At 42.3% G+C, this 13,334-nt stretch overlaps 1 protein-coding gene across 8 annotated transcripts in view; it reads right to left on the reverse strand.

The window, feature by feature from the left end:
* Ptprm (protein tyrosine phosphatase receptor type M) overlaps positions 1-13,334 on the reverse strand; it is a 680,881-nt gene that overhangs the window by 397,945 nt on the left and 269,602 nt on the right. For all 8 annotated transcript variants that reach the window (XM_021218491.2, XM_029531514.1, XM_029531511.1 and 5 more), the window contains exons 4-5: positions 12,944-13,022; positions 412-527 (exon numbers count right to left, since the gene is read on the reverse strand). In XM_021218491.2, coding sequence (XP_021074150.1) covers positions 412-527; positions 12,944-13,022 — 195 coding nt within the window. The remainder of the gene's footprint in view (positions 1-411; positions 528-12,943; positions 13,023-13,334) is intronic.

The following is a 13,334-nucleotide window of genomic DNA, read 5'->3' on the forward strand; positions in this document are numbered from 1 at the left end:
AGAGAGAGAGAGAGAGAGAGAGAGAGAGAGAGAGAGAGAGAGAGAGAGCGCAACAGAGACAGGGAGACTGTGGGGGGGTGTTAAAGAGACAGAGAGAAAGTGAGAAAAGACAGAAGGACAGACATGGGGGAGGATCGCTTGGTTGTTTTTCTTCGGGGGAGAAAGGCATTATAGTTTTGAAGTTAAGGTTCTTTGCTAAATCTAACTTGACAAAAACTGTCAAAGGAGATCACTGAGAAAGAACAATAAGGAAAACGGGAATTCCAGAAAGATGGGAAAACTGCTGGACTTGTGTAGCCAGCTTGGAAACCTGAAGATGTAACCGATGTGGGAAGAAGCTTCTAAAACAGAGCCGGCTTTGGTATCTCCAGTCCCTCCTCCAGCACAGTGAAAGGTGGTGAACATACGTACCTGCAGCCAGAGCCGGTCCCCAGCCACTGTCCTGCCTATGGCGCTGCACTGGAAGGTAGCAAACTGGCCAGCATTCACCTCCACGTTCTGAATCCGCAGGAAGTGGGGAGTTCTCGCTACACGGGGAAAAAGAAGTCAAGAAATTATAAGGGGGCCTGCAACCGGAACACCCACTCGTAACTAGTCGATACATTTCCCACTTGGGACCTTCCCATTATTTATCTAGTAAGGAAAAGGTCTTTGCTTTGCAATGTTATTTCAAAGGGTATCATGGATGGATTTTGATGTGTATGCTTTGTGAAACAAGAGAGAGAGAAGAAGAATAAAAGCCAGGCAATCTGGGATAGAAGCAAAAGAGAAGATATTTCATTGTTCCTGCTGGGCAAATTACAGTAGCTCAGCAGTCTACTTGTAATAACAGATCTGTATTAATAAAGATTATGCTGACGCCTAATTGATGTTTTGAACAAAAACATATTAGATATTTATACTCGCAATGTGAAAAGAACAGTAAGAAGTTAAATGATGTTGTCAAGGAAACTCTGAAACCCAAATACAGAACTGTGCATAATATATATTTTAATACTACTAATTGGTATGCAACATTCCCTCTGTAATATTTCCCAGCTACCAAGAATACTACCCTGATAGACACACTGTGGATGATGCTGGGCTCGCCTGAGCTGGGAGAGTTTGCTGATTCTTATTTCTAATTCAAGAAATCCAAATGATTCCAAAGGCTAAGCACTGCTGACTCCCGAGGCGTGTGTCAATATGGGACAGCTGTATCCATAAAGGACAGCTCTGCTCAGTCAGAGGAGTCCACCCCAATTTCTGCATCACACTTAAAACAGGTGTCAGAAATTAGACTTGGATGCCATGCAACTTTTATCAGGAAAAGACTCTCCTATTGCTATGACAAAGTCCAAGATAGGGAAAGAGGCCAGAGCAAGAAGGAGGTAGTTGGGGACATTTTGTGGGTGAGGCAGATAAAGCCAGATAATAAGCAGAATGAATTCATGCTTTACCTCCATGCATCCCCTCCCTGCCAGCGGGCCTTCAAGCTGTGCATAGACTGTTTTGAAGAACAGTGTCCTAGTCTGGGGACCCAGTGACTGTAAACTGACACTCACACGAGCCCAAGCAGAACCTAATTAGAACTGGAAGTGCGTTGCAAACCAAGAACAATGAATTTTAATACCAGCAGCACAGGAAAAGCTCATTATTATTTGGAGGCCAGCAATCATTCACTGCATTCCTGATGCTTAGTATGCGAAATGTTCTAAATGGGCCCTCACAGAGCAGCGTAATGATGGACCACTCTTGCTTGGTACTAATTTATTAACTTACAATCCCAAGAAAGGTTTCACTGACTCAATCGAATTGCTCCTTACTCAAGAATAACATAATTCTTTGGTCTTTAAAGACATCGGAAAAAGCTTACGTAAGTCGACTGTCTTTTCTAGCCTGTTCTGGAGGCACCGGAAAAATCCAGCCCTTCTTTCCTACCAAAAGGGTAGCCCTAGAGTTTACCTGCCAGGGGCTCTTCCAGGACACACTCTCACCAGTTCTAGTTCTCCTATGGGGAGACTTGACTAGTAAAGATTTCCATTTCCAAAGCCCAGGGCAGATCACTTTAAGCCACCCTCCCCCATCTTCTCTGCCTGTCCCAAAGTCCCTGTCCCACACAGTCCCTGAGGAATCCCAGCAGTACTGTTCTTCCACAAAGCCCCACCGGTCTCTCAGCTTGTCCTGGGACCTCCCGTGACTGTGATAGCAAGGGCAGGTGGAGTTTGGTGTGACTGCCCCCTCTCACAGGGGACTCACGGATGTAACACTGTATTAAATGCATGTTAGTAACATCGTAACCTACAGAGCTGTTTGCTTGCGGCTTCCACTTCTGCCACAGAATTCTTCTCTTCCAACGTTGCTCCCTCACCTTTGACTCTGCAAATTTTTACTATATAAAAAATTATAGCAATTATTTTAGGCTAATCTATACCAAAGGGGCCCCATTGTTAATAAGGAGCATGGAGACTACTGAGGTTTGACTAGATTAAAAGGACTACATTGAAAATGAAGCGGTATTTTCTTATCAAAGAAATTGATCACAACTGTTTCTCACCAAACACACACACACAAACACATGTGCACGTGCACACACGTACACACATATCCCCGAACATTTTGTTTTTCTCATATACATATACACACTCACACAAATATATTCACACAAGCACTGAAGTTCTGAGCACAATATAGGAAGCCTATATGATATATGAGACATGTATAAGCCTATATGATATATGAAACATGTATAAACCTCTAGTTGATACATGTGAATGATAGACTAACATGAATGAATCACAAGTTTTGACTCATGCCTCATTCCCAAGGTTATGCATATACAAAGATACTCTAAATTTTTAATGGGATCCCAACACATGATTTTTCCTAAGAGGATTTGGGTATACCATAATCTCAGCTGTGCCTTTACAGGAAGAGCTGGACACTAGAAGTAGATGTCTGACAAAGTGTTTCCATGTTTCCTTGTAATCAAGAGCTCCACTCAAGGATGATGTATGCATATTCTCATATAGACCTGTTCCTTGCTTCTAAGACCCTTAGATGATATTGATCTGATGATGACAGTGATGATGATTAAATATTATATGGTGAGCATTTGGAGGTATTTCCAGTCTACTTAGTGAGGGTCGCACTGAAATGGGCTTGCTTGCTGATTATCAGTTACCCATGTCTTCTCTGTAGTAGAAAGCAGGGGCTAGATTCAAATGTGAGGGAAGCACCCAATATACATTAACTACAGGGCCAAATTTCTCTAATAATAACAATGGAATTTTAACAAGCCAGCAGACCACACTATGAGCTGACTTGATATAGCAAGCCATTTGTAGAGGCAGAGCTTATGATCAAAGAGCACATATGTGGTCCTCTAAGTGTACTAGGTTAGCCTTCATTGTAAACTGACACAGCCTACTATCACCCGAGTGGAGCTTTAGTTGAGAAATTGCCTTAATCAGATTGGCTTGTGGGCATATCTATGTAAGACTGTCTTCATTATTTCTCAACTGAATAGGGTACAGCCCACTATGGGCAGTACCATTCCTAGGCAGGAGGTTCTGCATTAATCAGAAAGCTATCTAAGCACGGACCAATGATCCAGCCAGAGTGATCTAAGCTAGCATGGAGCAATGCCTCCGGCTCCTGCCACATGCCACACTTCCTTAGCCTAGAAGGGTCCCTTGGTTGAAGGCCCTGCTGTACAGTATAGCATGCACTCTGCCCTCACTTCCCCCAAGGGAATGACAGTGACCAGGAAATACAGGATGAAATAAACCCTTCTCTCATATGTTGCTTTTAGTAGGATCGTTTTATCAAAGCTATGAAAGGAAACTAGAACATAGGCATCCTATTTGGAAGCAGCATCCTACCAAGTATTGCCAGCCCATAGAGGGTTCAGTCACGTGTTCAGAAAGGATCTTGTCCAGGAAATCCTTTCTTGCCTTTCTCAACTGCCTGTTTTGTGGCCTTTTGACAGCCTGGGCCCTTTCTTTCATTTCCCCAAGCTATCTTTGGGGCAAGGACTTCAACTTCTGGGGAGTCTCTGGGACACTTTTGTGTAAAGGGTGACCACTTAATGGGTGTGTTTGAATGCACAGGCCCCCTAGATCCAAGTCAAGCTCCTAGTCTCCTCCTTTGGAGAGCACTTCCATGAGGTGAGAGCCTCTGCTGAGACTGAGGTACTGTTTTCTAGACCCCTCTCAGGAGGTTTTGGATGACTGAATGCCCCCTTCTCACGCCCTTGCCAACTACATATCACTACATCCTGACTCGGCACACCACTCTTGCTGGCATGATCAACGAAGGAGCAGTTAGATCCTCAACAACTTCTTCCCCCAAACTCAAACATCAAAGCTCCTCCTCCCCCAAACTCTCCTCTATTACAGACCTTCCATGAGCTAGGGAAAACGAACCCTCTCCTGCTCCCTCCTAGGCTCTCAGTGGACTCAGAGATGTCCTCAAACCCATGGGTCTGAGGTTGAAAATAAAAGGCTAATTAGAGACAAAATCTAGCTCACAGTTACAAGGAGCACATATCACACAAGAGAAGATTGGTGAAACACTTTAGCCTTTATATTGAGCAAGTAGTAATTTCTTTTATCTGATGGAAACAATTTAGATGACAAGGTAAAATGAAACAAAGATTAGAATCAACTTTTATACACATATATCCAATGATTAGTAGTAGTAGTATGTGTGTGTGTGTTCATGGACAAAACTTACAATGATGCTTTTGCATCTGTCCATTGAAGCACATCAATAGCTATGGATATTACACATATGTGATTGTTCCCCACCTCTAGATGGCATCACCAAATTAGCAGCAGAACCCTATCAGGACTACTTTGAAAGGCGGCTCTTATATAAGGAGTCAAATGTTCAAGGGCACGTGACTTAGACATTTGGTAATGCTGTTGGTTAAACTGGAAAATTACAAATGAATAAGTAAAACCTGCTGAGTTAGCAGCATGAGTTTGATAAACTACGGTAGAATTCCAGTTTGTCTGATGTCATGTTTGATAGATAAGATTGTAAAAAATAAACTTGATTTAAATCAGCAAGTCATTCTGACAACTTCTACTTCATGATTTTTTTTTTGTAAATTTGCCTAATGTAGCTTCCAGAACCTTCTTGGTGGCTAAGTAAAATGAAATATTTAAGTGTCTATATATCTGGCTTCTTATTCTCCCAAGAATATTAAATATATTTAGATCTGTTGATAAATATATAATTTTGACACATAACTGATTTTTGTTACTACAAATACACATTGCTCCTGGGTACAAAAATGGTGCATTCATAACATTTATTGGTGTATGCAATGCTGGCATACATGAACACAGTTTCTACATATTTATTATTTAGTTATCATTGTAAAATACTAATGATAAAATACTAATAGCTAAAAGTTGTAACCATTACATACATACACAGAAATAGCAGATGACATGAAGCAGCTTTGAAAGACATTCAAGGGGGAAATAAGTGTGTTTCATTAGAGAAAAGAGACTAATTCTATCCTAAGATAGAATGAATGCTTTAAAAAACACATTATAGAAGGGAGTGAAAAGAGGATTTTATACAGAAACCCTTAAGTGGATTTGTGAAATTACAAATGATTTTGGGGGAAATGATTTTGACTCAATTTGATGGGATTTATTTCGGAATGTATTTTAAGATAAGCTATGGCATGAATAGTACATATTGTAAAATGGGTGTGAATGCCTGACTACTTTTCTTTCTATAAACAATAATAACAACAAAATGTTTTATTGCCGTGCTCATCATAAAAAAGAAAATCAGATAGAAATGGGGTAGTTTCATCTTTTAAGTAACTACTTATAAAAATCAGGTAGTTTACATCATATAAGACTAGCTTCATGTCTTGTTTGTCCTAGACTCTGTAGGGAACTGGATCTTTTCAATACTAAGAGCTAAGGGGAGGGCTCCCTTTCATCCATGGTACCTTATATTTATCCCTCCACCTCTTCTGCCTGTCGTCTGCTCTTCCACTTCTCTCTTCCTTTTCCTCTCCAGCCCCTTCTCCTCCAGGTTGCCAAATATCTCCAAATCCCTCTGGCTTTCCTTACATATGACTACTCAGTTCTCTCCACCAAAGAGCACACTGAAGAACTGAATGCACAGAGTCCTGTGCATCCTTTCCCTCCTACAGTGCCAAGATGCAGAGGAGGGCCCATGCCTTCCCAACCCAGCCTTTCCTTCTAGAGCCATAAAGACCATGACCCATCCACTCCAACAGCACCACTGGAGCACAAATTACAAACATCTGAGGCATACTTAATTTGCAGCATCTTGGACAAAAATTCCATTTACTAATTCTTTACCATACATCCTCAGGGTCATTCTGGAAGGGCAATGATGGGCCATTCAAATTATGTCTTTGTCAAACTTTGATAGCACAAGTATGGCACATTTAATAACTTCCCCCATCTCTGAAATAACTAGGCTGCTGTCTCATTGGTCCTTCCAATATGACTTAAGAAGTCAGGACCACCACCATGACAGCCACCATAAGCAAGAGCTACCCAGCCTCAAATGTCACTAGAGCCAGATATAAGAGACTGGACTAAACCTCAGAGATAGGTGTATTGCAACATTCCTATATCTGTGAACTCCTGAATTTCTTTTAATTACACAGAAGGCCAACGTAGGCGTTAATAATTAGGTTCTTATGTAGACTTTTCCAGTTTTCTCTATGTTACATTTGTAGGAATCAAATGGCTAAGACAAAAAGCAAACAAACAAAGCCAACTTATTTTAAAATCAGAGATGCCAAACTCTGATCTATCAAGCTCATACCTGTTTACATTTCCATCGAGAGGATCTGAGAGTGCTCTTCTGGGTGTCCCTTCCAAAACAGTAAGAGTTGACTTCTGTAGTCTCTCTTGAGAAAGCAATGAACTCTGGGCACTGTGCTCTGTCTGATAACCTCTTAGCAATAATAAAACGTTTGAGCAGCAGCCTTCTTGCTGATTCCATTCATAAAGCGGTAGCAGTCTTTATCCATGTCAATTACAGATGTTGATTACAGATGTTTGGGAAGAATGCTTTCTAAAGGGCCATGTGGCCAACATCTACTGCCTGACCTAGGAGTAACAGGGCTCATTCTTCGCTGTAACTACTGATGTTGGTGCTGGCACTGCCTTTAGGACACACTTACCCATGTCACCTGGAGATCAAAGATAGGACTGTCTGATCCTCTCAGCCTTGGTTAGTTTGTAACACAGTCCTTTAAATGGCTTATTGCACAGGAAGCTACTTCATCCTATGGAGAGGTTTTTTTCCCTCCTAATGTGGATTCTCAAAGACTATAGATATATACTACTGCTTGCAGAGGAAGATGTGGATCCAAAGGATGGGTGTTGGTCCAGATTGTATTGGACAGAGTCTTCCCCTCAGATAACCAACTGCCTTTAATCTATGAGATGGCACAGGTTGCCGGAGGTTATGGGGTAGCATCTGGCTAGTTTAGCAAAAGCTACAGCTCAAGTGGGAACCACGTAAAGTCATAACTTCCAAGGAAAGATACTGGTTCTGGATTCAGGAAAGAAACTCATCCACCAGCATGGTGAGGACAAAAGGTGGTGACATTCCACTTCCAAGGTCAGCTTCCTACAGTAAGTCTCTGCTGTTGTTGTAAGCTTGGTTTTCAATAGATACCAAGGCGAGATAATGTTCCTGAGTTTCAGGATGTCCCCTACCCTCTAGGTCCTGAACCGAGAACCATTTTCAGTGGGCAAGTGGCTTCAGGTGGATCCCACACTGTAATTCTTATTTTGATGTGGCATGTTCAGACACCAGCTCCTCTAAATGAAGGGCAAGTCCTTATCCGGAAGCCTTTGTGGAAAGTTTTCTTTGTATAATATCCATCTTACCTTTTTAATACACTTGTTTAAAGGAGTGGGATGGAGATTTTAAAAGACGATTCAGGTCAGGTAGTCTAGTCTGTGTACTGAGCCCTCAAAAAAAAAAAAATCTGTACATTTAAAATAACTGGTCTATCCTCGGAAAGTGGGAAAGGGCTCAAGAAAAGTCTCTCTGGCCAGCAAAGTTTAGAACTCACACTAAGTGGGAAGGCCTGGCTTTGCCAAACTTATTGAAATTTTGGGCACAGCACCTTCAGAGTGGAAATTCTTACCCATCTTGTATTCAACAAGAAACACTTTCCTCCTCTCTCTAAATTTATAGGCCCATTTATTTCCCTCGTCCCTTTCAAAATGTTCCACCAGATCCTTATGAAATCTGTAGGAGCTCTACAAACTCTCTGTCTTCCATGAATAACAAGCAGGCTTAGTTCAGTTTCTGCCTTTCCTTCCTTCCTGCTACATCCCCGTTGCTTTTTACAGGGAGCAAAGTTCTCAAATATTAATTGATCCCCAATCAGCCTTTGATCCCAAAGGCATGGGTTCTCATTGACCAAGACACAAATCCCCTCTAGATGGTTCATTCCTATTGATTCTTCAAAGCCTGCATCAACATCCCAGCCACAGACCCAGAGAGGAGTAATTGGCAAGATCAAAGTGCAAACTGAAGTGGGGCAGAAGAGGAAAAAGCCCCAGCCCTCTTATTTATACTCACATCTTAATGTGATGGCAAAGGCTGAAGTGAACTAGACATGTACCCAGTGTGCCCGACAGCCAGAATAACCCGAGAGCGGGCCTCTCTCCTGGCTGTCATCACAAGCAAGGAGGCACTGCCAACAAAACAGCCAGGACTGCCCAGTAAACACTGGCAAACGCTGTACTTGACAAGCATGCTCTGAATTTTAAAACGGTCACAAATGAACTCCCCAGAATCTAAGAAACGCGTCGGTTTAATTATTTAGATTTACTGTTTCCCAGTAAATAATTCAAGAGTGGTTATCAAAATGGATACTTAATCATAATAATGTAGGTTAAGGATCTCTTCTTTGAAATGCTGAGACCAAAGTGTTTTCAAACTTCGAATAGTCAGATTTTTAGTATTTGCACACATGTAAGTGGCACCTTGGAGATGGGGTTGAAGTGTGAGCATGGGATTCATGTGTGTTTTCATACACACTTTATGTTCACAGACTAGATAGAGGTAGGCTTGGACAGTGCTGTCGGTGTCGCTGCGTTTCGACTATAATCTGTCACACGACTGCAGCTGCACTGAGGATGAACACATAACATTTGGAGGGCATGCAAATGACATCTCTCAATAAGTCTCTTGAAATAGACTTTTGTTTATAATACATAAACATATGCAAGGTGATAAGGGCAATGCCCACAGAGTTCCGGTTGGTGCACACGCCCGTAAAATTGGCACTGGGAGTCCTGAAGTCTAAGAATCGTGAGTTCAAGGACAGCCTAATCCATACAGTGAGAACTTGCCACACCAAGTGAGGGCCAACATGATACTAGCAGGTGCGCTGCTCAAGGTGTGTTTAAACAGAGAAGGTATCCATGGAACTGACGATGTGATGTGCTCGGTTTTTCCTGCTGGGATTCCTGAACCAAATTCAGGATACATTTTTAGTGTGCATACCAAAATCAAGAATTATCTATGTGTAGTAGAAGGGGCCTCAAGCTGACAGCTGCTGACTTCATACAATCGTTTCTACCTTCCAGGCTGATCCTGCTTCCTTCTATTCCTTCATTAGCATCGATTTTATGAGCAACTGCATCCATCTATAAGAACAACTACTGTTGAGAAACTGCCGTAACGGCGGCTCATAAACTCTTGTGAGTCCAAGCAGGAGCCGTCACATTGAAGTCAGCAAGACTCAGCAACTCTATCCCTGTGGAAAACATCGTTTACATGTGGGGGTATTTATACTCATTTGAGAATCTAAATTTAACAAGCATCAAAATTTCAAAAAACAATTGATTATTATTTAGCAATCTTGATGAGAGATCGCTTTACCTGTAAAGTTTTCCAATTTTAATATCAATCAAACCAAAGGACTTTGTCCTTACTATTTTTATTTGCATGTTTTCCCCATAAACTTACAGACTCCGGGAAGAAATAACTACTGAACAGCTATCATCAAAGCCAATTACGGCTTATATTCCACAGGGCTACTGCGACATCCGTCACCTCAGCCACCAGCCTGCAGTTCCCATTGTGTGTCCCCTAAGACAACTCACAAAGCCAATTAGGTATGAGTGTGTGTATCTTCAGAGGGGGAACCATTAGTAAGTCCCTAATGGTACAGGAAGCTGACTCCACAGGAACACACAACACCACAATGCTGCCCCACATGACAGAAGGTTAAACATCAGCCTGGAAGCCCGTAGAAAGCAAGAGTCTACATCTGACGAGATACCCCTTAGCCAGAGACCATAAGTAGAAGGAAAGAACCCAGGATGCAGACTTGGGATGCCCTGGGTAACCTTGGCTGCAGGGTCCCTCACCTGTGTCCACTGCAGTAGCAACATCTGCCCAGCAGGCATCCTGCTCTAAGAAACAGGAAGGCAGGGCACGTCAGAGTGTTCGGCACTGAGTGAATGTGCAGAAATTTGGGGTTATTTTCTGTCCTCCTTTTACACAGTGACTTAGAAGCCATGAATATGCATGGTAGCAGATCCCGGGGCACTTTTCAAAGCTGGAGGCTATGGCACCACAGACTCGGCGCAGTTCCAACTCAGATAATTATATTCTGTTTCCTGAATTTGCCCAGATGTTTCAGCTAGCTACAGCCTTGTTTTCTTTCCTTTTACTTTTTTTTTCCAGGGGGGAAAAAACAAGTGGGGAGATTCTTTGTGAACCACCCCCTCCCCGAGTCTTGCTGATAGAGAGGAAAAGGCAGATGTAATGGTAGCTTTGGGCACATAGAAGATGATGGATCCCTGTGAACCTGCACATGGGGCAGGCTTCAGAGGACAAGAAAAAGACATCCAAGAGAGTAAAGGCCCCCACAGATGAAATGAGGCAACTGTGTCACGATACCCTTGTGGGATAATGACCACACGGTTGCTCGCTGGAGCCTCACTGGACTGTCTAATGATCTATTCTAATTCAGGCACCAGAAGAGATGCTGAGCTCTCCCTGCAAGTGTGTGCATTTTTAATACTGTGGATCTATCCATTCTTTCATGATTTGGACAGGGGCCCATCAGCAGCGACCCAGGAAATATAGCAACTTGCCAGTTTCTTTGCATGCCAGGCATTCTAAAAATAAAGCAGACTGCCATGGCTCAGATGGCCAAAATTGTAAAGCCTGACAACATCAATTTTGGGAAAAGATACAGGAGAAATAAAACTTCCAGGCACCATCAGTGGAATGTAAACTGGTTCAGACACTTTTCGTAGCAATCTGGAAGCAACTGTTAAATTTAACGCGGTTTCTCCTGACATTCCAGCAACTTGGCTTCTTAGGCATATACATATATTTTTCCCCCCATGGAAACACACACATGATGCACCACAACAATAATTTTAATAGACAAAAACAGAGGAGGAGACACCAAATGTTCAAAAATAAGTACAGGTTGTGATAGTCCCTATGACAGAACACCATGGTTTGATCTTTAAAATGTATGTGGAAACAGAAAAAAAAAAAACTATTCAAGACCACAGCTATCACTTCATAACCTCAAGCTTTACACATGGAGATTTGGCCAACTAGGAACAGAGATGATCTGGAACAAAGGAGTTTTGACTGAGCACAAACCATTGGCCCGCCCTGCCCTATCTGCTTTTACAGAGCCTTTAAAATTGTCCTCCTTATTGTAAGCAGTCAGGAGATGACTCAAAGATTCAAAGAGGGTGCAAAGACTGTGTCCCTTTAGAGTATTCATGGACTTGTGGGTTCTGTAAACCAACTGCCCGTAGCCGTCATGGGACAGAAAGACAAAAAAATGCACACAGATGAAGATCATCTGTTAGCATATGTGGGAGGCAAAACTAACAACTGATTAAAAACAAATATTATGAATCCATACTGCTTATGAGAAGCATGGTTCACATGCATATGTATATTCATTCACACATATATAAGCATGCATATACATACACAAATATGCATACACAGACAGACATGCACATAGACACACAGACATACCTGCATGCATATTATATATACACACATACATACACAGGTTATTTGTGCTCATTGACGAGCAGAGTAGTCTTAGTTTTTTGTTTTTTGTTTTTTGTGTTTGTTTGCTTTATGTTGTTGTTGTTGTTGTTGTTGTTGTTGTTGTTGAATTCAGGCCCAGAACCCATGACAGCGGGATACCATGCCTACTTCCCCAGATTGGATCAAATGATTGACATGAATGGGAACTTGACTCGTCTCGATGTTGCTGTGCAGGTTTTGTATCTAAGGCCAAGGACACAGGGTCTAGTAGAAGCAGCAAAGTTCCAGACCCTAAACAAGCAGCCACCCCCAAGTGCCAGGAGGCAGATGTATGGACAGCTCCTCTGCCGTGATGGCACCTGCTATCTTGGCCTCGGTTTACCCACTAAGCCACCTCCCCAGCCTTCCTTTAGCTATCTATAACAGCTCCTTCTTCCCCGTGTGCATTCTTAAAGTACTAATTTGTAAGGACGAGGGATGGGCCAATCTGCTGCTTACAGATGGCTAAGGAAGGCACTTTATATTGGGTAGGTCCTAAGTCTACTGGATTCATACTGTTAGGGACTGTGTAACAAAAACATGGGGACAGAGATAGAAATGCTCTCGATTTGGGAACAAAATATGCCAAACCGGCCATATTTAATTCTGTGCTAATATTGAAAATAGAAATCCAAATGTCCCTCACACCTGCTTGGCATTTTCAAAGACACCAAGAGATCTCCATTTTCACACAAGCTGTGTGCCAGGGAGTGTCTAGGATCTGGAACCCGTATCCAGAGCCTGGCATGAAACTCTCCTGGCAGGGTCAGCTTCTCTCTGTGGTTCCTTCCAGTCTGTCAATGTAATCTGTTCATCAGTGAGGAACCCATAAGGAAAGCATACTTACTGCACGGGTGTCCTAACACCTTGACTTCATCGATAGCAAGGTAGCCTTGATGGCCAGAGGTCACCACTTCAAAAACCACCTGGAGAATTAAGAGAGATTAATGTTATTCACTCATTTTTTTGTCAGATGTTGGTCAAGTGTCTCTTATAAGGAATAGAGAGGTTCACTCATCCATCCCTTTATTTTTCCCAAAACTATAAGGGAGTGAGTGGGTGACTAACATCTGCCTACAGTGTTTCAGGCTCTGGATCCCAAATATAAGAAAGACCAAATCTGTTCTAGTCTGGGACAGCCAAAGGGCTGAGGCAGGTCTAGCCATCTATGTAGTGATGGGAAACCATGACTGAGGACAGATAGGGGGGAGTCAGAGTCTTGGAGCCATTTTTTTTTT

Source organism: Mus pahari, chromosome 18 (assembly GCF_900095145.1).
Source record: "Mus pahari chromosome 18, PAHARI_EIJ_v1.1, whole genome shotgun sequence".
NCBI lineage: Eukaryota > Metazoa > Chordata > Mammalia > Rodentia > Muridae > Mus > Mus pahari.